Source organism: Mercenaria mercenaria, chromosome 8 (genome assembly GCF_021730395.1).
Source record: "Mercenaria mercenaria strain notata chromosome 8, MADL_Memer_1, whole genome shotgun sequence".
Lineage (NCBI taxonomy): Eukaryota > Metazoa > Mollusca > Bivalvia > Venerida > Veneridae > Mercenaria > Mercenaria mercenaria.
Genome location: NC_069368.1, coordinates 22,111,954 through 22,137,659, shown reverse-complemented (window position 1 = coordinate 22,137,659; position 25,706 = coordinate 22,111,954). Strand labels below are relative to the sequence as shown.

Genomic DNA, 25,706 nt, shown 5'->3' with positions numbered 1-25,706 from the left:
ATTTCATTTCATTTGGAAGAGCAAATGCGTCAGTAATTACAGGAAAGAGCTTCCATGATAAGTAAAAGCAAGGAGTTTATCTAATCTAACGGATCAATAATTGCCGATAATTTGCGGTTTACCTACGGCAATGAAAAATCGATAATTTCGGCTGCTGTATAGTGCGTTGCGAATCCCTATCTATTTATGTCCCTGATTTAACATAGGTAGATTACTAATCCATTGCACTGCTATAACATGGACAGGATTAGGATAAACAAACGGTGTTCACTAAACAATTTCACAATATAAACAGATTCTTTCCCATGTGTAAAAGCTTAGGGTAAGCTTACGTCTTTGTTCTTCGTATGCCTACCTTAGGGTAAGTCTCTATATAATGGAAATCTATGGAACAGGTCTCTCCATGGGGACGTTATTTACGGCAGATAGACACAACTCATTACCGGAAGTAAACAAGTAAGATGGCGGCGAATCATAAATCTTCAGATTTTGATCAAAATTGTTATACAGCACTTTTAGGGTTGGCTGAAAGTTATAGAACTGTGTCGAATATAAGACATTGTATTCATTGCTTAAAGGCTGTCTTCAATCTTCACCCACCACCGTCTATAGAAGCACGGACCCATCTACAACTTGGGAATCTTTTGCTCTCCCACACTAAAAACAACGATCTTGCAAGACAGCATTTAGAAAAAGCGGTAACGTTAAAATCTGTTGCAATTTTAAGGGCAATATCTGGGAATCTTCCTCTCTATGTACAGAATGAACAAAAATAATAATGGGAGGTAAAAAATACATTGATTTAGAAACCTTTCTGAATGTCATAATTCAATATCTATAAGTTTAAGACACTTTTAGGGGTGGTGGTCGGGGATTGAGGTGGATATAATAAACTTCATTCCGTAGAGGGGAAGATATCTGGATATTGCCGCATCATTTATTTGTCATAAAGAAACTATTCACTTCTCAAAAGAATTAGCGAGAACCTATATACCATATCAACATTAAGGATAAATTTTATCCCGTTTTTCCGGTATTTCGTAAATAGGGTCAGGGGGTGGCGGGAGAGGGGGGGGCTGGCGAGATTAACCGATATAAAGACCGTGTGCAATATTAGTGATTATTTTTGCCAGAAGATAAGGATTTAGGAAGGTTCTTACATTCTCACAATGGAAATACTATTCTACAACCTCGGCAACATTTTTTTTTTGCAAAAATAATGTTTACCTTGAAAAATGCAAATAATTTCACACCTTTGGTATCGAGCCACGGAAGTGGCTGTGTAGAATAAAAGATCAATGAAGATAAAATTTCAAAAATAAAGTAAACTTTGAGGATATTTTTGCAGGGGTTCCGCTAGACCTGAAAACCCAAGAGTCCCAGAACCCTTGGGCCCAAATTTTGAAGGGTCCTTTTCCAAAATACAGGAGTCCTGCCCCAACATGTCCATATAATTGACTATATTTTTTTATTTAGTAATACATAGATCTTTACCTAAGAAAACAATAAACCCAAGATCATGTTACAGCATAATGAAAATGTCAGTTTCAGGTCATATATTGTAAACTAATATTTTTCAAAATTCATGTTATTTTGATTTAATAGGTTTTTCTTCTATGTTTCATTTAATTTTTAATAACAGAACAGTGCATAACACTCTATAAAAATGTATCCAAAATGTACTATCCGGATACTGGTACACTTTCGGAATGTCATCGGAAAGTAGTTTTTGCTTAGTTTACTTGGCCAACTAAGCTAAATCAGAGATAGTTCCTCAAATAATGATGCTACTTATCATTAAAAACTGCATTGAAAGTTAGTTTTTTTAAGGAATTTTGGAAATATGCATTATGGCATCGGGTGTAATTAGACTTGTGAACGGTCATTCTAAACTTATTTTTGCTTTCAAAAGTCATCAAAATTTGTGAAGCTTCTTGTTGAAATTACGGTATGATCACTAAGCAATGGTCTAATTTAAAGTTTGCATGAATAAATCTTGCAGGGCACTTTTCACATGCTCGGTAATCAGCTGCTTACGATAATTTAATAATTGGCGCCTTTTTTGACAGTACACAGGATCAATACGCTTCAACACTTCATTGATTCTTGTTACCTATGTGCACTCGCCGTGACATAACTTGCTGATAAAAAAATCAGCGAGGCATGTCTACAGGAGAAAGGGCGGGATTTAGCAGAAGATCAAAGGCAGGAGGGCATGACCGCGAGTGTTTATTTTGTAATACACGTGCCTATCGTGGAAATAGTTTTACTGAAGGAAATGAATGATAAGAGAAAGGATTATCAAAGGAAAATGCCTCCGAGTCCCGAAGGACGCACAGGCAAGTATCACGCCGGGTCCTTTGAGCGTCTTTTGAAAATCTCCCGGGTCCGGACCCGGGGTCCCGGGTCAAATGGAACCCCTGTTTTTGCTACATCTTAATTACAACAATGTCTAATGATAATCTGCAATATTTTTTTATTCATTTTCTTAGTTTAAAACTTGAAAAAAAGGATAATCTAAACACTGCTGCCATGTAGCGTAATGGCCGATACCCCCCTCACCGTAAAACCGGGAGCGGTGTTTATTGGTGGTTAATACCGGAAAACGGGATTTATCCTATAATGTCCATATCGAGAATTCACTTGGAAAGAAAAAGTCTACATTTAGTGTCACCATACCTGTAACAGTGAATATTATACGTTACAAAACTTATTAGTAACTTTTTTTTCCACTTTCTGGCCAATTCTTGATCTTTGAAATAAAAATGTAGTATTTTTTTTCAAACAAATGTAAATATTTCTTGCATTGTCGAATGATGAATAATTTTTAGCAATTGAATGAAGTTCTGTTTTCACTGCGAAAAGAAGTATTTCCTGTGAGCACCTGTCCACTAGGGTGCGCTTTTTAAGAACTTCCGACAAAACTTTTCAAATCCATCACCAAGTGTGAAAGTACTATACTTGCGTTACCGTAAAGCTCGATTCTCGAGCTCTCTATTATTTTTTCCATAAAAGTGTCTAGAGCCAGAGGTAAGGATCCGTACCTCAAGAATCTGTACGGATCTGTACCTTAAGACAATCCTGTTTGGTTTGGACAAAGAAGTATAAAATACACAGAATGGCAACTGGCTGTGATCTAGCAACCAAGCGTGATGTGGCGTTATCTCAGTGAATAGAGCATGGAGTTGCAATTTGTACCTTTAAAACTACATGTATGATGTAAAATAAATGTTAGTTTCTAAAACAACATTTGTTTAATATGAAATAGTCTTAAGCATAAAATACAGGTTTCTTATTTATCGAAAATTCATGGTCGTACGGTGATAAATAATTAACTGACAGTGTCATTCTTTCGCATACAAAATGGTGCATGGAGAACTTCTGGTAACAAGATCGCGTTTGCAGCAGCGGGATGTTGGCGAGATTTGCTCTATATGCCTTTCAAGTTGCCGATCTATTTATTTTTATAACTCTTTGGTTTGTACAACACGGACCATGGGACAATGCAGGGCACCATATAAGATGCGTATTGGCGTAAATTATGCTTCAAAATAATGCATATATATACGCATATCTGCTAATTTTTTAGTGTATAAAAATGTACATGAAGTTACAGAAATGCATGCAATGACTTTTAACTAGCGTAAACAAAATCTGAAACGTCTGGATGCTTTACAGAGCACGATCGGCATTCATTCTGTCACATTGAACGTACACAGGCACTGAATGGTACTCTATTAACCTAGGTTAAACTATATTATACACTCAATGCATGTGTAAATCAAATTGTTGGGAATTAATATTGATTGTAAGGTAGTGTATTTTAAAGCGGTGTCAATTTAAAATATCAGCTGCCGGTGTGGAGTAAACAACAATATGTCTCTTTCTAAGAATGTAGGAAAAGTATTTGAAGTAGAGTCACAAAACTTTACAGGAATGTTGGTCAGCATGTGTAGTTGTGCACCTGGGATTTTGCGTCTTCAGATTCATTCTGTCATGTAGGAGTTATGGCCCCTGACTTAGTAAAAAATTGGTCATTTTAATGTTGTGTTGTGCGTAGCTCCAAAAGTATTTGACCTAAAGTCACCAAAGTTTACAGGAATGTTGGTCAGCATGTGTAGTTGTGCACCTGGGGTTTCGCATCCGGATTCATTTAGTCATTTAGGTGTTATGGCCCCTGACCTAGGAAAAATTGTCATTTTAATGTTTTTCGCACGTAGCTCCGAAAATATTTTACCTACAGTCATTACGAAGAGAAATGAGTTTTTTTGACAGCATCAGCATAAATATTGTTTTCCCAAAGTTGATCTGTGTCCTTTGTCATGTAGTGGGGGCATCTGTGTCCCATGGACACATTTCTAGTTTTAACTCTAAAATACTGATCATATCATTGTTATATGTATTATAGCAACTTATTATGTCAAGTTTAATACTATAATTTGATTAAATTCTTAATTCTTTAACAAATTGATTACCGGTTGGCGGACGCCTAGAAAATCCCCTGGAGGCTAAGGGAGATGGCTAGAATGCAAGCTAGGAGTCTGGTTACTGGTCGCCTAGACATTTCCTGTTGACATGTTACATATACAACAGGCTGTTGTATATGTAACATGTCCCAGAAAAGTGACAAATTAGCTATATAGTTACATCAAGCTAGATACATGTACATAGCTAGAATTAACTATACAACTAATAACAATAATGCAAAATATATCAAAATCAATTGCAAAATGGTAATTTTTATATCCCAGTGGTTTTTAAAACAGAAAACAATTAGGTTGTTTGTGGCTATGCAGATCAGGGAAATTCAGTTTAAATTGTAAAAATCGTACTTGAGAAAGTGTCAACTCAAGACTCTGGAATGTTACATTTTAGCATTATTGAAAGTAGGCCATGAGTTATACAGTTAGTGGACCCATAATGGCAAATAGCAATTTTTGTTTGTTTACATATACTCGGTGTACACTTTCAGCATTCTCTGGTTGTTGGGAAAAATGGTTTCCTGTTATGGCTGAAGGCTGTTGAAATTGCATACGGTGGATACATAATCACACAGACATTGCTGATTATCATTATCTATATATATATAGGTTGACTACAAATGTACTTTAACCCTTACCCTGCTTAATTTTTAAAATGGACCAGGACTGATCCATTTATCAATTTGGACAGTACTATTAACTGTTAAAAGGTGAGCGCACCGAAATGATACAGACCGAACAGCAAACAGTTAAGACCATAATCAGCCTGCATGAATGTGCAGGCTGATCTTGGTCTGCACTGGTTGCAAAGGCAGAATCACTTGCTGACAGCAGGCTAAAGGTTAAATAAAGTATTACAGTAAGTTTAATCTAAATTTCTTTTATATTTCAGTGGAGTATTTCTTCAGGTGTATCCTTTTCAGTGAATAACCCTTATACTTGTTTCCATTGATTGAAAACAGTTTTGACTGATCTCATGCGGTATTGACTGATCTCATGCAGTTTTGACTGTTTTCATGAAGCATTTCACAAAATTGCAATTTCTTCTTCGACTCTAGTAATATAATATGCAAGATTCTTAGTGGCAATGCTTTGCTTGTTCACATTTCTGTTTTCTTGTTTTCCCCCGTCCTGGTTTAAACTATAATAAGATTAGACTCTTCTTCTGTCGTGGTTTAAACTATAATAAGATTAGGCTCTTCTTATCAATTGGATAAGTGGCTTTTCATAAAAAATATGCTAAAGTTCCCACAGTTGTTGGAGCGAGAGAAAAAAAGCCACACAGGTGTACAGATGAATATTCTATTGTTTCTTTAACTTTGGTCAGCTTAACAACGATGATGTTAGATTTGAAGCTGCAAGTGTTCTGGCTGCAATGTACGATAAACAGGTAAGATATAAACCGATTCAATATATGATAAACCAGTAAGATGTAACACAATTCATTGTATGTTAAACAAATACATGTATTGTAATTCATTGTAAGATGAACAGGTAAAGAATTAACTAATTCTGTGTATGATAAACTGGTAAAATATAATATTATTCAGTATATGATAAACAGGTAAGATAAAACTGAATTCAATATTTGATAAACCTGTAAGATGAAACTGAAATCAGTATTTGATAAACTGGTAAGATAAAACTGAATTCAATATTTGATAAACAGGTAAGATAAAACTGAAATCAGTATTTGATAAACTGGTAAGATAAAACTGAATTCAATATTTGATAAACAGGTAAGATAAAACTGAATTCAGTATTTGATAAACTGGTAAGATAAAACTGAATTCAATATTTGATAAACAGGAAAGATAAAACTGAATTCAGTATTTGATAAACAGGTAAGATAAAACTGAATTCAGTATTTGATAAACTGGTAAGATAGAACTGAATTCAGTATTTGATAAACAGGTAAGATAGAACTGAATTCAGTATTTGATATTTGATAAACTGGTAAGATAAAACCGAATTCAGTATTTGATAAACTGGTAAGATAAAACCGAATTCAGTATTTGATAAACTGGTAAGATAAAATCAAATGAATCCAATATTATTTTTGATAAACTGGTAAGATAACACCCAAATTTAATATTTGATAAACTGGTAAGATAAAACCGAATTCAATATTATGATAAACTGGTAAAATAAAACCGAATTCAATATATGATAAACTGGTAAGATAAAACCAAATTCAGTATTTGATAAACTGGTAAGATAAAACCAAATTCAGTATTTGACAAACTGGTAAGATAAAACTGAATTCAGTATTTGATAAAGTAAAAACTGGTAAGATAAAACTGAATTCAATATATGATAAACTGGTAAGATAAAACCGAATTCAGTGTATGAACGACAGATAAGATAAAACACAATTAACTTTATGATAAACAGGTTAGATGTAACATAATTCAGTGTGATAAAGTGGTATGGTATAATATTACAACCTAATTCAATGGATGATAAACTGATAAGATAAAACCTAATTCAATGTATGTTAAACAAATACATGTATCTTAATTCATTGTAAGATGAACAGGTAAAGAATTAACTACATGTAATTCTGTGTATGATAAACTGGTAAAATATAAACATTCGATATATGATAAACTGGTAAGATAAAACTGAAATCAATATTTGATAAACTGGTAAGATAAAACCGAATTTAATCAAATTCAATATTTGATAAACTGGTAAGGTAAAACCGAATTCTATATTCGATATACTGGTAAGATAAAACTGATAAACTGGTAAGATAAAACCGAATTCAGTATTTGATAAACTGGTAAGATAATTCAATATTTGATAAACTTGTAATATAAAACCAAATTCAATATTTGATAAACTGGTAAGGTAAAACCGAATTCAATATAATAAACTGGTAAGATAAAATCTAATTCAGTGTATGAACGACAGATAAGATATAACACAATTGTATGATAAACAGGTTAGATGTAACATAATTCAGTGTGATAAACTGGTATGGTATAATATTATAACCTAATTCAGTGTATGATATACTTGTGAAAAAAGACAAGTAAATTTCAGTGATTACACTGGGGTTGTTTGATTGTAGGCATCATCAGTATAGAAGTGGATGACTTTGATGTAATAAAAGTTTACATTACACATCACACAATGCTTGTTACACATCTATAATTCAAAGCTGATGCAGAAGTAGATAAATTTCTGTGTATATGTACATATATGTTACCATATATTTTAGGGTCAGACTCAGTTGGCTAAACCCATACTTTGTAAAGCCAAAGACATCTCACAACAGTCACCATTCTGGCATTGTAGACTACTGTTCCAGCTTGCAGTAAGTTACCAGCCTTTGTTTTTTGCATATATTCACATTTGTTATCTTCCTCATTTACAAACATGTTACTATTTAGTTTCAGGTACAAATATAATGTTTATAGAAGTATCTTCACTAAGTAATCAGTGCTGCTGTGGTGAATTTTGGCAGTTTCAGGCTTTACCCATGTCAGTTGTTGGACACTGAAAATATGCAGTCTCATGTCTACACCTGTCTTCAGTTTTATCTTTTAAGTTACAGCCTTTTGCCGATGATATACCAGTGCTTTTAAGCTCAGGAACAAATATCTTAGCAAGGGAACTTTAATTTGCTAATATTTCATCAAAAACAATATTGGCAAAACAAGGAATTCACTAAAGACTTGCAGCCATTTATATCAGAAATTTCAGATATTTATTTAACTAAGATAATAAGCAAACAAGTTTCTGAGACAGACGTATCTATTTGCTGGTACAATGTAACCTAAAAAAGAACATGTAGACGACTGATGTCAATTTCAGCAAATACATGCGTCAAAGAAGGAATTCAGTGAGGCGTGTGCATTGCTAGGTGCCGGAGCTGACTTTGCTTCATCAGCAAGCTCGCATTATACAACACTTCTGTTTCTTCTCAGTAAAGGAATGGTAAGTGTACCTTCAGTGTCTGGCGCTGATTGTGTCTCGTCAACAAATTAACATTGTACATCACTCCAGTTTCTTCTTATTAAGTGTATTGCTAGGTTATGGGGCTGACTATTCCTAGTCAGCAAATTCATATTATACAACACTCCTTTTTCTTCCTAGTAAGGGAATTATAAATGTACCACTAGGTTCCTGGGCTGGCTATTCTTCATTACCAAATTCATATTATACAACTGTCCTGTTCCTTCTTTATAAGGGGTAGGTGCTTAGATCTAAGGTTAACTATGCCTTGTCAGTAAGCTCACAGTATTCAACTTAGAAATGGAGTGGTAAGCATACTGCTGGTTGTTACACATGAGTTGGTATATGCTACATGTATGTATACCAGGGGAATGGGAATGGTACATTTTACTTTCAAGTATTGATTGAACTATAGATGTATTTTATGAGATCTTTTAATACAACACTTAAGATATTTTGCTTTAAGGGAATATATACAACATGATATTACATGTGTGTTTATTCATATTGAATTTATTAAACGAGTTAAATAAAATAATAAAATGCGAGGCTCTATCGAGCATTTTATCAATTTTATTCAAAGAGTTTAATCAATTCAAAGTGGAAAGTCACTAATAAATGTAATATTCTTTTTATCACATGTTAGGCTTTCCTGTCGAAACATAAAAAAAATTCAACTTCCTTTTACTATATAAACAAGTCAGTTTGACCAAGTTGAACGTCTCCTATACTATTAACGACATCTACGTTAAAGCTTTATTACACTTACGTATTATCATTTTTGTTTAATGGCTTTATTACATTCCTGCAACGTCAAACATGTGATAAGAATATTTTTTCACTCTGGTAGTAATACACATTATATAAACATTAAGTTAAGTGGCTGCATAATATTTCCCTATTGGATATTGTCATTTAGAACTTAAATGTTCACAAGATGTAACAATTTTATGTGAGCTGTCAGCCCTTTTTTTGTAAATTTGGGGAAGGGTACCAGGTCCCTTTTGGAGGGGAAATTTACGTCGCTAAATCATTGTTTGGAGGAATATATTTGCTGAAAAGTTGTTAAAATCAGGACTGAAAATCAAAACTAATTTCATTTTTTTTTGCATGGGGAATTTTTGGCCAAGGTGGGGAAAAAAGTATACTTTTTAGATTGGGGAATGGGGCCGAATTTCGGCCCTAAAATCAGCATAAAAAAAGGCCTGGCTGTAAACTGTGTCTATATTTGCAGTTACTGCTGATCAATAAAGATGCCATGCAGGTGAACGAGACCCTGTCTAGGGCAGGTTCTATGATAGAACAGTGGACTGGACCCTCAGTTCAGAAAGAATCACTCAAAGTTTTCTTCCTTGTACTTCAAGTGTGTCATTACCTTACTGCAGGACAGGTCAGTTTGTCTCTTGGTTCTATTTTTAGCTTGTCCAAAATTTCAAATAGTAATGTTGTCACACTGCTATCAGTGTCATGGAAGGTGTGCATATAAGTTGGTTTGCTCAGAAACTTTCAGACCCGGATCATTTTAAAATTACATGTCTTCAGTATCATGAGATGATCTAATAGTGCAAGTTTCTTGACTCCTGTTTACATTTTGCCAAATTCATGCCCCTTCTTAACTTAGAGATTTTGGTCAAAGTTTTGCATGTAAACAGGTTTCTCAGGGTCTTTTGGACTGAAAGCTTTCAGACTGTTTACAATTCATTAGGATCATGAAATGAAAGCTGTTAGATATTTTACAAAATTATGCCCATTTTCACAAACTTTAAGTAAACCTATGAGTGGTGATATTGGAACCACAAAGTTGGTTCATCTATCTGTCTCTGCACCTGAAAGAATGGATGGAATAAATTTGTTTTTTGGGATACCTTGTGTATGATCATTAGCTACAGATTGATTATTATTTTGGTTACAATCCACAAGTGTTTGCCGGAGTTATGGCGTCTTTTGGTCCTAAAATTTAGTAGCAAAATTTCTGCTATTTTGATATCATATGAAAGGATTTATTGTTTGAATTAATTTTAGGTGGACAGGTACTTGTTTATGAAATACTGGTTTGATTTCTGTTAATACTGTCAGCCAATTTTAGTACAATTATGGTCCCTTTTCAACTTAAATTTGAGCCGTGCCATGAGAAAACCAACATAGTTGGTTTGCGGCCAGCATGGATCCAGACCAGCCTGCGCATCCGCTGGTCAGGATCCATGCTGTTCGCTAATGGTTTCTCTGATTGCAATAGGCTTTGAAAGAGAGCAGCATGGATCCTGACCAGACTGCGCAGATGCGCAGTCTGGTCAGGATCCATGCTGGTCACAAACCCACTATGTTGGTTTTCTCATGGCATGGCTCATTTGATCGTCAGTTTAATAACTCTTGAAAGGATAGTAGATTGAATTCATTTTAAGTACACAGGTATATGAATGAAGTTACAGACCAAGCTCAGTTTTAGTTGCAATGCATCAATTTTGACAGAATTATGCCCTTTTCTGACCTAAAAATTTCGCTGATTTACTCATGGATACACCACTTCTGAAAATTTTGCACCAGGTGAACACTCAGTAAAAGATTATTTAATCTTACACTGAAACAAATGAATACCAGCTGTATTTTATATTTTATGAACACAAACTATAAATACCAATTTTCTGCAGGTGAAGAGTGTGAAACCAGCATTGAAACAGCTTCAGCAGAGTATTCAGACAATAACCCAGCTTCATACAGATGAAGGTTAGTTTTCAGATATTAAGCCAGTTTCATTCAGATGGAGGTCAGTATTCAGACAATAACACAGCTTCATACAGATGAAGGTTAGTTTTCAGATAATAACACAGTTTCATGGAGGTCAGTATTCAGACAATAACCCAGTTGTATACTGACAAAGGTTAGTATTCAGACAATAACAAAGCTACATACAGATGGAGGTTAATATTCAGACAATATTTCAGCTGAATATTGACGATGGTCAGTTTTCAGATGATAGGCTATAATCTGTAAACAGATGAAGGTAAGTATGTCTGCACTTTCGATGGAGAAGGACTTTGATCTGGTATTTAGAATTTTTGTTTTTAGAGGCTTTAAGGTGGGAACCTTTTTCACTAGCATTTAGGCAGTCAATTCTCAATTTAATGTTTTAGTTGCTTCTGTTTTTTACTCACCTGGGCATGGGGTACACTTGCAGCAGGGGTGGCAAATTCAATTGTCTATATTGCCCAGGTTGTCCCAAAGCATGTACGGACAAGTGAAATTTGACCAAAATTTACTATATAACTATCATACGGACAAGTAAAAAATATCAAATGACAAAAACGGACAAGCAAGTCAAAATCAGATTTCGCCGCCCCTGCAATGCAATACTTTTAGGATTTTTGAATGTCAATCTCCCATCTGTTGTCTGTCATCCATAAGTTCAAGAACATTTACCACATGGATTTTTTCAATTAAACTGAAAAGAAATGTTCCTTGAGTGGTTGTTTTTCAGATTCCTTTAAATCTAGGTCATCAGTGTTGAATTTGGTTGCTATAGCAACCAACAAGAAAAGCATCAACTCAGAAGCCACTTAGCCAATTTCAGTATATTTTCTCATAAATGTTCCTTGGATGAAACTCTCCCAAACCCTTTGACATTATTTTTATTTGTTTAAAAATATGGCCAAAAGTGGACAGAGCTAGTTGTACCCCCCGACAACAAAGTTGTAAGGGAGGGTATACTGGTTTCAGGTTGTCTTTCTGTCCGTCTGTCTGTCTGGCCGTCTGTCCGTAGATGCAATCTTGTGCGCACCATCTCTCCTTATCCCCTTGACAGAATTTAATGAAACTTCACACAAATGATCAGTACCAACAGTAGTTGTGCAAGGGGCATGTTAGGTTCTTTTAGAAAAAAAAATTTGCAGAGTTATGGGACTTTGTTTTTTTGTTACTATACTATATACATAGACACAATCTTGTGTGCACCATCTCTCCTCATCCCCTTGACACAATTTAATGAAACTTCACACAAGTGATCAGTACCAACAGTAGTTGTGCATGGGGCATGTTAGGTTCTTTTAGAAAAAAAAATTGCAGAGTTATGGGACTTTGTTTTTTTTGTTACTATACTATATACATAGACACAATCTTGTGCGCACCATCTCTCCTCATCCCCGTGACACAATTTAATGAAACTTCACACAAGTTATCAGTAACAACAGTAGTTGTGCATGGGGCATGTTAGGTTCTTTCAGAAAAAAAATTGCAGAGTTATGGGACTTTGTTTTTTTGTTACTATACTATATACATAGACACAATCTTGTGCGCACCATCTCTCCTCATCCCCTTGACACAATTTAATGAAACTTCACACAAGTGATCAGTAACAACAGTAGTTGTGCATGGGGCATGTTAGGTTCTTTCAGCGACAAAGATTGCAGAGTTATGGGACTTTGTTTCTTGTTAACATACTATGTACATACAGTCTGCATATGCAATCTTGTGCGTGCCTAATCTACCAAACCCTTACACACAATTTAATAAAACTTCACACAAGTGATCAGTACCAACCCTAGTTGTGCATGGTGCATGTTACATTTTTTTAGATAAATATTCTGCATAGTTATGGGACTTTGTTTTTTGTTACTATACTGTACATACAGTCTATATACATACAGACCACATAATTATGCAATCTTGTGTGCGTCAAATTGCAATGTACTGTGTCAGTGCATGCGGGGGGGGTGGGGGGGTGCGGTACATTCATCACCTTTAGTGATAGCTCAAGTTTTCTCTACACGGCTTGAATAAAAACTTGAAATTTCTCTTAAGAAACTGCAGGCCAGATTGGCCCTTACCATTGGGTAACCTGTTTTACGTAGACTCCTATCAGTATGTAGAGAAACTTCTCAAATACCAAGGTTGTAATAAGCCCCTTCGGTCAAAATTGGCCCAGTTCTTGGGAGTCTCTTGTTTTTACATAGACTTATATAACAGAAACTTTAGTAATGCAAATATGAGCCATGCCATGGGAAAACCAACATAGTGGGTATGCGACCAGCATGGATCCAGACCAGCCTGCGCATCTGCGCAGTCTGGTCAGGCTCCATGCTGTTCGCTAACAGTTTCTCCAATTCCAATAGGCTTTAAAAGCGAACAGCATGGAGCCTGACCAGACTGCGCGGATGTGCAGGCTGGTCTGGATCCATGCTGGTCGCATACCCACTATGTTGGTTTTCTCATGGCACGGCTCATATGATGAATGTTGCATACTGTTACACTTAGGAATGCCTGCACATTTCATAATTATATCATTCATGTTTTTAAAAAACAACGATTGAACTATAAACTGTGCATGTACCTATTTGAATCAGGTGAGCAATATAGTGCAATGATTATGGCTATCATGGTTCTCTTGTTTTATAATGTACATAATTTAAAATAGATGTCATCAGATGCAATATTGGAACTCTATTCTGTGAAATCAATTAATTTCATGAGTACAAAATTGTGTTTGCAAAATTTGAGCTAGAATGGCTATTTCATGAGAATATGAATATGTGGATTTCAAATTTTGAACATAAAATGATTTAGAATTCTACTTGTTCATTTGGATTTAATTTTGTAAATTGACTCAACTGCAAAATCCATGAATACTATTCCCCCTCAAAAAGTTTTGATTTCACTGTGTACTGTATTATTATAATGGAAGTAACATGCCTGAAACTTGTTTCAGATCCAGTTGGTAACAATCAGATTGACATGTTTCAGTGGTTGCCAAAGGAACATATGTGTGTACTGGTTTATCTGGTAAGTACTGGTAACTCCATTCATGGACATACAATGTCAGGGTTTTACCGAAAACAGCTATTTTGTAGGGGTTTGAATATCATAGATTTTAACCTTTTGAGATAAAAATGAATGGGATTTGTAAGTGTTTATTGGGATTTACTCAACCATGAAATCCACGAAAATTAGTCTCCAAAGAATATTAATGATTTGGTAGTATCATATGATTATAATTGCCTGAGCTTATTTTTTTTTTTTTTTGTTATTCAACAAAAATTTTGTGACTTTTTGGTCAGTGGTAACTACTGACATGTAAAGTACACAGAGATAACCCAACAAATGAGGCAATTATATGAAACATATTCAGCTATTACCTGTAGTTCTGGATCATGATGCCTGTATTAAAGGTGAAATTGTTTAATTAAATTAAGTTTATATATTCATGGTAAATCTATGGTGTAAAATATCATGGATGCTTTAGTCTAAAAAATAATGTTATTCCAAAAATTGGTGAAAATATTCAACAAGAGAGAAAAAGCTGTTATGTAAGAATATAACGTATAAATGAGCCGTGCCATGAGAAAACCAACATAGTGGGTTTGCGACCAGCATGGATCCAGACCAGCCTGCGCTTCCGCGCAGTCTGATCAGGATCCTTGCTGTTCGCTTTTAAAGCCTATTGGAATTGGAGAAACTGTTAGCGAACAGCATGGATCCTGACCAGACTGCGCGGATGCACAGGCTGGTCTGGATCCATGCTGGTCGCAAAGCCACTATGTTGGTTTTCTCATGGCATGGCTCAAATGTTTGTCCACTATTTCAGGTGACAGTCATGCATTCTATGCAAGCTGGATATATGGACAAGGCTCAGAAATACACAGATAAAGCTCTCATGCAGATAGAAAAACTCAAAAGTATGTTCATATTACAGTACTAAGTCTTGCATGCCATGGTTCCAAAGAAGAATATTTTGGTCATCTGTGATATTTTAGGTTTACAGGTCTTCCATCTGTCTATTCATCTCTGACAGTTGTCTACATGTTCTTTAAAGGCAGTCATTCTCATTTATGCAGGATTTTATAGGAGATTTTACTTTCCATTTATTCTGTTAATGACTTATTCAAGGATCAAAAGTACTAATTACAAAGTGTTAGATCTCTATTACAAATATATCTTTTATTGATTATTATATTCCCAAAGTATATCGGGGCTATATTGGAGTCATGCATGTCTGCTGGTCATTTGGTCCATCCTTATTTTGTGTTTGCTCCATATCTCTGAACCACGGGGAAGATTTTCAAAAAAACTAGCATCATTTATTAGCCTCATCAAGATGACATGCAGAGTGCATGAATCTCAAATCACTAGGTCGAAGGTCAACCATGGAGATCAGTAAGCTTAACTCCCATATTTAACTAAATGGCTTGGAAATCTTTCTTAAAATTAGCATCAGTAACTGTTGTTAACCTCAACAAGACAAAATGCAGAGCACAAAATGCAGGTCACTAGGTCCAAGGTCAGCCTTGGAGATGCTTAACTTCCATATTGTCTATTAAGTAGTAAATGGCTTTGAAGACTTTCTTATAACATCAGTTGTTAACTTCAGCAAGCACAGAACACAGGTCACTCTGTCTAAGGCCAGTGACATAGAGATTAAATGTCAAAAAGCTTAGATTTGTGTCCACCCCATGTCTCCTAAACCCCTAGAATGAATTTCATTTAATTAATATCAATTGTTAACTCCATCCAGACAACATGCAGAGTGCACAATTCAGGTTACTAGGTTAAAGGTCAAGGTCACGCTTGATTGTCAAAGGTGATGATCACAACATTTAACTTTCCCTGTATCAAAGACGTTTCTGGGGGTATTAATCGCTTTTAGTGATAGCTCTAGTTGTTACTTTAAATAAAAAAAATGGTTTTCTCACAATCACAAAAATGATTAAATATGACTTAGTTAGGAATGAGAAATTACGTCCATACTTGGTATAAGACTAAAATTCATGCTTTGTCCAATGTGTAATACACTATTACTGAAAATAGGGAAATATATGTTGTCGGTAACTTCAGTTAGGAATGTGGTACTTAATGTAATGCAAATTATGCAAGTTGTATTGAGTTAGGAAAGAGACATTTGGACCAAACTGATATGCTTTAGGAAAGTCTTCAGAGCTCCAGATAAGCTTTTAGTGCAATTGGGTATTTACCTATCACTTTTTGTCTGAACTGGGTATTGGAAATTTGAATTGGGTAAAAATAATATCATTACCCAGCCTTTTCAGAAGTAATTGGGTATTTGCTTAAACCAATTGGGTATTTTACCAATCGTGCACTAACGATTGAGTATTTTTGCTTACAGTATACATGGTATATATCATTAGACAGGATTGACTAAGTATCTAAGTACTTTAACTCATTAAGGACGCAGACCGCATTTATGCGTTCATTTTAACTCTTATCGAGTACCGCATGTCGTATTTATCCGTCAAAAGATAACAGGCGTGTATGCCGAGGATCGCATAAATGCGCTATCTGCCTGATAATACTGTATGCCGCGTGGCGTGATTTTACGTTTGTAAGAGTACCAACGATTGGACTGCTGTCAAAGTCAGCCAATGAAATATTTTACACTAAAGATTTATAAAACCCGGAAGCGATCGAAACAATAAAACTATTTATTATTTAAGCATGTATTTTCAATATACTCATCACTAAATATCGAAACTAGAAAGTTATTTCTATGTATTGCCTGTTTTATATTCTCATTCTATTATACTGCAGAGTCTTTCTTTTTGATTCAGTATTTTTCTGTTCTTTTATAATGTCATTTGCTTTAAAGTTTAGCAATTAATGATATTTGAATAAATATAAAATAATCAAATAATGGCTGTTTTTCTATGTCAAATCTTTCTTGAATATTGCAGTTTTCCATATTCGTGTTACTTCAGTATCCTGTGAAACAATTTTGCAAATTAAAATAATAGTAAATTTTAAATTATTGAATAGATCATAAATTTTAGTATCAGATGTGAAAATTTCAGTTTTATTCATCTGTTATAAACAGATGTTTGTCCCTAATATTGATCAAAGGATGCCTAGATCTTATCGATTATTGATTATCAGTGAAAATCCACAGGCATACAAAGCAGATAAATTGATAAGTGGCTCAGGAATGTATCGAAAAATTGATGCCAGTAATTAAGCGGCGATATGGCTGCAGGTATTAATGAGTTAATGGCACCCTTCAATGTTTAATACAAAAATGTATATAACCCTTACCCTGCTAAATTTCTATAATGAATTTGTCCATCTTTCAATTTGGACAGTACCATTAACTGTTAAAAGGGGTGCTTACCAAAAAGATACTGACTGAAAGGTGAACAGTGCAAACCATGATCAGACTGCACGGATGTGCAGGCTGATCTTGGTCTGCACTGGTCGCAAAGGCAGAATCACTTGCCGCGAGCAGGCTAAGGGTTAAAACTGTAATGAATGTTCCATACTGTTGTTTTCTTTTTCACTTTTAATGCAGTCGGAGATCAGTTCATCCACAGTATCCCGAACGATGTGGTCACCGCAATATGCATTCTCCGAAAAGATGTCATCCAGTATTGGTGACACTACATCGTCACAAACAGATAACTGTCATTGTTGAACAGCAAAATACCCAACTAACTTGTTTGTTTGTGCTTCAACTATGTTTTTTCTGTGACCTCTTACATTTTATCGGCATAAAATTGGTTAGGGTAAAATTGTTTACAAAGCGTCCAAATAACACCTATCAGCCGATTGAATGGTCCTGTGATTTTGCTGATAAATTGCAACCTGTTCTGCCGTAACGTATAACCAGTCAGTTAAATATAGCGTTAAAGTCTGGTACACATTCTAGTAATAAGGAAAATGCGAACGCAAGCGATTTTTTACAAATTGGGTATTAGGAATTTAACTTGCATTTTAGTACGCACACTGTATGAATTCAATTGGGTTTTCTGCAATTTTAATTGCGTAAATACGCAAATATGGAGCTTATCTGGAGCTCTGGGTCTTTTTGTAAGCAGAGAATGCCTTTTAGGGTTAACTTATTTTCTTTATTGGTGGTAGATACTAATTTATTGAATTTGCTTGTTTTATTTCAGTGCTAGATGCCCATCCACTTTTGTCCTCCTTCCAGATCATGCTTTTAGAACACATTGTAATGTGTCGGCTGATCATGGGGAATAAAACTACCGCCATACAGGAGGTAGGTATACAATACATACACAGTACATTGCAGTGTGTCAGCTGATTATGGTGAAACAAAACTATGGCCAAACCTTATGTAGGTATAGAACTAGTTATAATGTGCTGGCTAGTCATGGCAAAAAAAACTACTGCTGTACGGGAGGTAGGTAAAGAATACATTGAAATGTGCCAGCTGATCATGGGGTACCTAGGTTCATAGTCAAAAACCTGCAATTTCATTTAACTGGTTCTGGTAATTATTGTGCATCAGTTAAGCTTGAAAACCTAGGTTCTGAGAAAAACTAAATCAGCACTTGAGTGGGAACTAATATTCTGAGGTGAAAGCTTAGATTTTAGGACTTACATTGTATTATGTAGATGGCCTACCAGAAGTGACTAAGGCCCAGTTTATTCAATTTTCATTTACTAAATACTCTACAAATAATTCAGGGTTGTAGCCAAAAAATTTGGGAGGCATGTTACAAGAAATTTTTTACACGCCAATGGCGGTGATAGAGTGAGTGTAATGAGTTTCTCATCTTGTTGTACAGGTTATGAGGGAACTCTCCCAGAATTGTTTAGGTTATAACGACTCATTTGGTGCATTCTGGTGCATTTGAAAGTGAACATTGGAGTACAAAAACATGCAAAAGGCTCTAATAAAAGTCATTGTCTTTAATGTCCTACATCATGGGCATCTATCACTGAATTGTATATTTAATGAAAGGGCTTTATAAATCAAAGTACAGAAGGAAATCATTGAAGCACTTACCCCCATTACCTACATCTGGTCCTGTTATATTCATCAGTACTAGTGTCATATTTTTACTGATGAAATACTGAGGCTGTGCAAACTTGTTTTGAAAAAAAATTTTGAATATAAGAGTTTCTGTTGCAAGGTTAGACTTATATCTGCATCTTGACGCTTGTGCATGTGTAAATCTTTCTATAAATGACCGAAATTTTCTGAAAATCATGGTCGTGAAAATATGTGACAGACAGAAAATGATTATCAAACCTAGAATTATTTTTCTAAATTTTTTTCTATTACCAAAGTTAATTTTTACCAATAATTTCTGTTTGCTTATGGCAGTTTTTCATTTGATTTTGCCAAAATCAAGTTACGCTGTCCCATTAATCTGTCAAGGTCTGTCAAAAAGATTGGTATTTTTTAAAGCTTGATTAAGTTAAAAAGTCACAAAACAGTAAAGTTTTCCCCATAAAATATAGTTTTAAAGTGGTGGCATTGTCTTTGTGATTCTGATGATGATTTTGAGCTCATCTGATTTTTTGAAAAAAAAAAGATGAGTTATTGTCATCACTTCATCGATGTCGGCGTCTGTGTCGGTGTTGCTTGGTTAAGTTTTATGTTAAGGTCAGCTTTTCTCCTAAACTATCAAAGCTATTGCTTTGAAACTTTGAACACTTGTTCACCATCATAAGCTGACCCTGTACAGCAAGAAACATAACTCTATCCTGCTTTTTGCAAGATTTATGGCCCCTTTTGTACTTAGAAAATATCAGATTTCTTGGTTAAGTTTTATGTTTAGGTCAACCTTTCTCCTAAACTATCAAAGCTATTGCTTTGAAACTTGCAACACTTCTTCACCATCATAAGCTGACCCTGTACATCAAGAAACATAACTCCATTCTGCTTTTTGCAAGAATTATTGCCCCTTTTGGACTTAGTTTTCTTGGTTAAGTTTTATGTTTAGGTCAGCTTTTCTCCTAAACTATCAAAGCTATTGCTTTAAAACTTTGAAACTTGCAACACTTGTTCACCATCATAAGCTGACCCTGTACAGCAAGAAACATAACTGCATCCTGCTTTTTGCAAGATTTATGGCCCCTTTTGGACTTAGAAAATATCAGATTTCTTGGTTAAGTTTTATGTTTAGGTCAACCTTTTCTCTTAAACTATCAAAGCTGTTGCTTTGAAACAACTTGCAACACTGTTCACCATCATAAGCTGACTCTGTACAGCAAGAAACATAACTTCATCCTGCTTTTTGCAATAATTATTGCCCCTTTTGGACTTAGAAAATCAGTTTTCTTGGTTGAGTATTATGTTTAAGTCAGCTTTTCTCATAAACTATCAAAGCTATTGCTTTAAAACTTGCAACAGTTTTTCACCATCATAAGCTGACGCTGTACATTAAGAAACATAACTCTATCCTGCTTTTTGCAAGAATGATGGCCCTTTTTAGACTTAGAAAATCATGGGTAAGACAATATTTCTATTATACAAAAAAAATCAGATGAGCGTCAGCACCCGCAAGGCGGTGCTCTTGTTACCTTTTAAAATCATTGCCGCAAAATTGTTTTAAATGATGTGTACAGGTATTTATCAATTTGATACTTGGCATTGTCTTATTAGCTCAGGTGAGTTTTTCTGATCGCTCGATGTCTGGCGTCCGTCGTCTGTCTGTCAACATTTAGCTTGTGTATGCGATAGATTCGAAAATGGGTCATCTCGGGTCAAAAACTAGGTCACTAGGTCAAATCAAAGAAAAACCTTGTGTATGCGATAGAGGCTGTATTTTTCAACTGATCTTCATGAATATTGGTCAGAATGATTGCCTTGATGAAATCTAGGCCGAGTTCGAAAATGGGTCATCTCGGGTCAAAAACTAGGTCACTAGGTCAAATCAAAGAAAAACCTTGTGTATGCGATAGAGGCTGTATTTTTCAACTGATCTTCATGAATATTGGTCAGAATGATTGCCTTGATGAAATCTAGGCCGAGTTCGAAAATGGGTCATCTCGGGTCAAAAACTAGGTCACTAGGTCAAATCAAAGAAAAACCTTGTGTATGCGATAGAGGCTGTATTTTTCAATTGATCTTCATGAATATTGGTCAGAATGATTGCCTTGATGAAATCTAGGTCGAGTTTGAAAATGGGTCATCTCGGATCAAAAACTAGGTCACTAGGTCAAATCAAAGAAAAACCTTGTGTATGCAATAGAGGCTGTATTTTTCAATTGATCTTCATGAATATTGGTCAGAATGATTGCCTTGATGAAATCTAGGCCAAGTTTGAAAATGGGTCATCTCGGGTCAAAAACTAGGTCACTAGGTCAAATCAATGAAAAACCTTGTGTATGCGATAGAGGCTGTATTTTTCAATTGATCTTCATGAATATTGGTCAGAATGATTGCCTTGATGAAATCTAGGCCGAGTTCGAAAATGGGTCATCTCGGATCAAAAGCTAGGTCACTAGGCCAGATCAAAGAAAAACCTTGTGTATGCGATAGAGGCTGTATTTTTCAATTGATCTTCATGAATATTGGCCAGAATGGTTGCCTTGATGAAATCTAGGCCAGGTTCGAAAATGGGTCATCTCGGGTCAAAAACTAGGTCACTAGGTCAAATCAGTGAAAAACCTTGTGTATGCGATAGAGACTGTATTTTTCAATTGATCTTCATGAATATTGGTGAGAATGATAACCTTGATGAAATCTAGGCCAAGTTCGAAAATGGGTCATCTCGGGTCAAAAACTAGGTCACTAGGTCAAATCAAAGAAAAACCTTGTGTATGCGATAAAGGCAAAAAAATTTCAACTGATCTTCATGAAATTTTGTCTGAGTGGTTGCCTTGATGAAGTCTAGGTCACCTTTCAATATGGGTGGTCTGGGGTCAAAAACTTGGTCACTAGGTCAAATCAAAGAAAAACCTTGTGTATGTGATAGAGGCTGTATTTTTAGCTCACCTGTCACAAAGTGACAAGGTGAGCTTTTGTGATCGCGCGGTGTCCGTCCGTCCGTCCGTAAACTTTTGCTTGTGACTACTCTAGAGGTCACATTTTTCATTGGATCTTTATGAAAGTTGGTCAGAATGTTCATCTTGATGATATCTAGGCCAAGTTCGAAACTGGGTCACGTGCCTTCAAAAACTAGGTCAGTAGTTCTAAAAATAGAAAAACCTTGTGACCTCTCTAGAGGCCATATATTTCACAAGATCTTCATGAAAATTGGTCAGAACGTTCACCTTGATGATATCTAGGTCAAGTTCGAAACTGGGTCACGTGCCTTCAAAAACTAGGTCAGTAGGTCAAATAATAGAAAAACCTTGTGACCTCTCTAGAGGCCATATTTTTCATGGGATCTGTATGAAAGTTGGTCTGAATGTTCATCTTGATGATATCTAGGTCATGTTCGAAACTGGGTCATGTGCTATCAAAAACTAGGTCAGTAGGTCTAAAAATAGAAAAACCTTGTGACCTCTCTAGAGGCCATATATTTCATGAGATCTTCATGAAACTTGGTCAGAATGTTCGCCTTGATGATATCTAGGTTAAGTTCGAAAGTGGGTCACGTGCCTTCAAAAACTAGGTCAGTAGGTCAAATAATAGAAAAACCTTGTGACCTCTCTAGAGGCCATATTTTTCATGGGATCTGTATGAAAGTTGGTCTGAATGTTCATCTTGATGATATCTAGGTCAAGTTTGAAAGTGGATCACGTGCCGTCAAAAACTAGGTCAGTAGGTCAAATAATAAAAAAACCTTGTGACCTCTCTAGAGGCCATACTTTTCATGGGATCTGTATGAAAGTTGGTCTGAATGTTCATCTTGATGATATCTAGGTCAAGTTTGAAACTGGGTCAACTGCGGTCAAAAACTAGGTCAGTAGGTTTAAAATTATCAAAATCTTTTGACCTCTCTAGAGGCCATATTTTTCAATGGATCTTCATGAAAATTGATCTGAATGTTCACCTTGATGATATCTAGGTCAGTTTCGAAACTGGGTCACGTGCGGTCAAAAACTAGGCCAGTAGGTATAAAAATAGAAAAACCTTGTTACCTCTCTAGAGGCCATATTTTTCATGAGATCGTCATGAAAATTAGTGAGAATGTTCACGTTGATGATATCTAGGTAAAGTTCAAAACAGGGTCACGTACCTTTGAAAACTAGGTCAATAGGTCAAATAATAGAAAAACCTTGTGACCTCTGTATAGACCATATTTTTCAATGGATCTTCATGAAAATTGGTCAGAATTTTTATCTTGATAATATCTAGGTTAAGTTCAAAACTGGGTCACATGAGCTCAAAAACTAGGTCACTATGTCAAATGATGACGTCATACTCAAAACTGGGTCATGTGGGAAGAGGTGAGCGATTCAGGACCATCATGGTCCTCTTGTTCAATTGGTCTTCATGAAATTTGGTCAGAATGATTACCTTGATAAAATCTAGGTCAGTTTCGAATATGGGGCTTCTGGGGTCAAAGAGTAGGTCACTAGGTCAAATCAAAGGAAAAGCTTGTATATGCGATGGAGGCTATATTTTCCAACTGGTCTTCCTGAAATTAAGCCAGAATGATTATCTTGATGAAATCTAGGTCATATTCGAATATGGGTCATCTAAGATCAAAAAGCAGGTCACTAGGTCAAATCAAAGAAAAACTTTGTGTATGCGATAGAGGCTGTATTTTTAGCTCGACTATTCGAAGAATAGTCTAGCTATTCTACTCACCCTGGCGTCGGCGTCACACCTTGGTTAAGTTTTTGCATGCAAGTACATACAGCCATCAATTAAAGGCATATAGCTTTGAAACTTATTTTTTCTTTTTCTAGGTCAATAACCAACCTCTCTGGGTCAAGTCCCATAACTCTGACATGTATTTTGAGCAAATTATGCCCCCTTTTGGACTTAGAAAATTTTGGTTAAAGTTTTACATGCAAGTTACTATCTCCAAAACTAATGCAGATATTGATTTGAAACTTCACATGTGTATTTGGGGTTATAAAACTAGTTGATAGCAGCAAGTCCCATAACTCTGACTTTCATTTTGGCCAAATTATGCCCCCTTTTGGACTTAGAAAATTCTGGTTAAAGTTTTGCGTGCAAGTACATACAGCTATTTCTAAAAGGCATATAGCTTTGAAACTTATTTTTTCTTTTTCTAGGTCAATAACCAACCTCTCTGGGTCAAGTCCCATAACTCTGACATGTATTTTGAGCAAATTATGCCCCCTTTTGGACTTAGAAAATTTTGGTTAAAGTTTTACATGCAAGTTACTATCTCCAAAACTAATGCAGATATTGATTTGAAACTTCACATGTGTATTTGGGGTTATAAAACTAGTTGATAGCAGCAAGTCCCATAACTCTGACTTTCATTTTGGCCAAATTATGCCCCCTTTTGGACTTAGAAAATTCTGGTTAAAGTTTTGCGTGCAAGTACATACAGCTATTTCTAAAAGGCATATAGATTTGAAACTTATTTTTTTTCTTTTTCTAGATCAATTACCAACCTCATTGGGTCAAGACCCATAACTCTGACATGTATTTTGAGCAAATTATGCCCCCTTTTAGACTTAGAAAATTTTGGTTAAAGTTTTACATGCAAGTTACTATCTCCAAAACTAATGCAGATATTGATTTGAAACTTCACATGTGTCTTTGGGGTTATAAATCTAGTTGATAGCAGCAAGTCCCATAACTCTGACCTTCATTTTGGCCAAATTATGCCCCCTTTTGGACTTAGAAAATTCTGGTTAAAGTTTTGCGTGCAAGTACATACAGCTATTTCTAAAAGGCATATAGATTTGAAACTTATTTTTAGCTCACCTGTCACAAAGTGACAAGGTGAGCTTTTGTGATCGCGCGGTGTCCGTCGTCCGTGCGTCCGTAAACTTTTGCTTGTGACCACTCTAGAGGTCACATTTTTCATGGGATCTTTATGAAAGTTGGTCAGAATGTTCATCTTGATGATATCTAGGTCAAGTTCGAAACTGGGTCACATGCCTTCAAAAACTAGGTCAGTAGGTCTAAAGATAGAAAAACCTTGTGACCTCTCTAGAGGCCATATATTTCACAAGATCTTCATGAAAATTGGTCAGAATGTTCACCTTGATGATATCTAGGTCAAGTTCGAAACTGGGTCACGTGCCATCAAAAACTGGGTCAGTAGGTCTAAAAATAGAAAAACCTTGTGACCTCTCTAGAGGCCATATATTTCACAAGATCTTCATGAAAATTGGTCAGAATGTTCACCTTGATGATATCTAGGTCAAGTTCGAAACTGGGTCACGTGCCATCAAAAACTAGGTCAGTAGGTCTAAAAATAGAAAAACCTTGTGACCTCTCTAGAGGCCATATATTTCACAAGATCTTCATGAAAATTGGTCAGAACGTTCACCTTGATGATATCTAGGTCAAGTTCGAAACTGGGTCACGTGTTGTCAAAAACTAGGTCAGTAGGTCAATTAATAGAAAAACCTTGTGACCTCTCTAAAGGCCATATTTTTCATGGGATCTGTATCAAAGTTGGTCTGAATGTTCAT

The 25,706-nt window shown here is 35.5% G+C and overlaps 1 protein-coding gene across 1 annotated transcript in view; it reads left to right on the top strand.

The window, feature by feature from the left end:
* Window positions 1–430: 430 nt before the first annotated feature.
* LOC123522899 (MAU2 chromatid cohesion factor homolog) overlaps window positions 431–25,706 on the top strand; it is a 44,962-nt gene continuing 19,686 nt past the window's right edge. Inside the window, exons 1-10 of the mRNA XM_053549525.1 lie at window positions 431–698; window positions 5,374–5,391; window positions 5,809–5,871; window positions 7,708–7,803; window positions 8,304–8,426; window positions 9,679–9,834; window positions 11,093–11,168; window positions 14,143–14,216; window positions 15,019–15,109; window positions 18,332–18,435. Of these exons, the coding sequence (XP_053405500.1) occupies window positions 462–698; window positions 5,374–5,391; window positions 5,809–5,871; window positions 7,708–7,803; window positions 8,304–8,426; window positions 9,679–9,834; window positions 11,093–11,168; window positions 14,143–14,216; window positions 15,019–15,109; window positions 18,332–18,435 (1,038 nt within the window). The 5' untranslated portion in view covers window positions 431–461. The remainder of the gene's footprint in view (window positions 699–5,373; window positions 5,392–5,808; window positions 5,872–7,707; window positions 7,804–8,303; window positions 8,427–9,678; window positions 9,835–11,092; window positions 11,169–14,142; window positions 14,217–15,018; window positions 15,110–18,331; window positions 18,436–25,706) is intronic.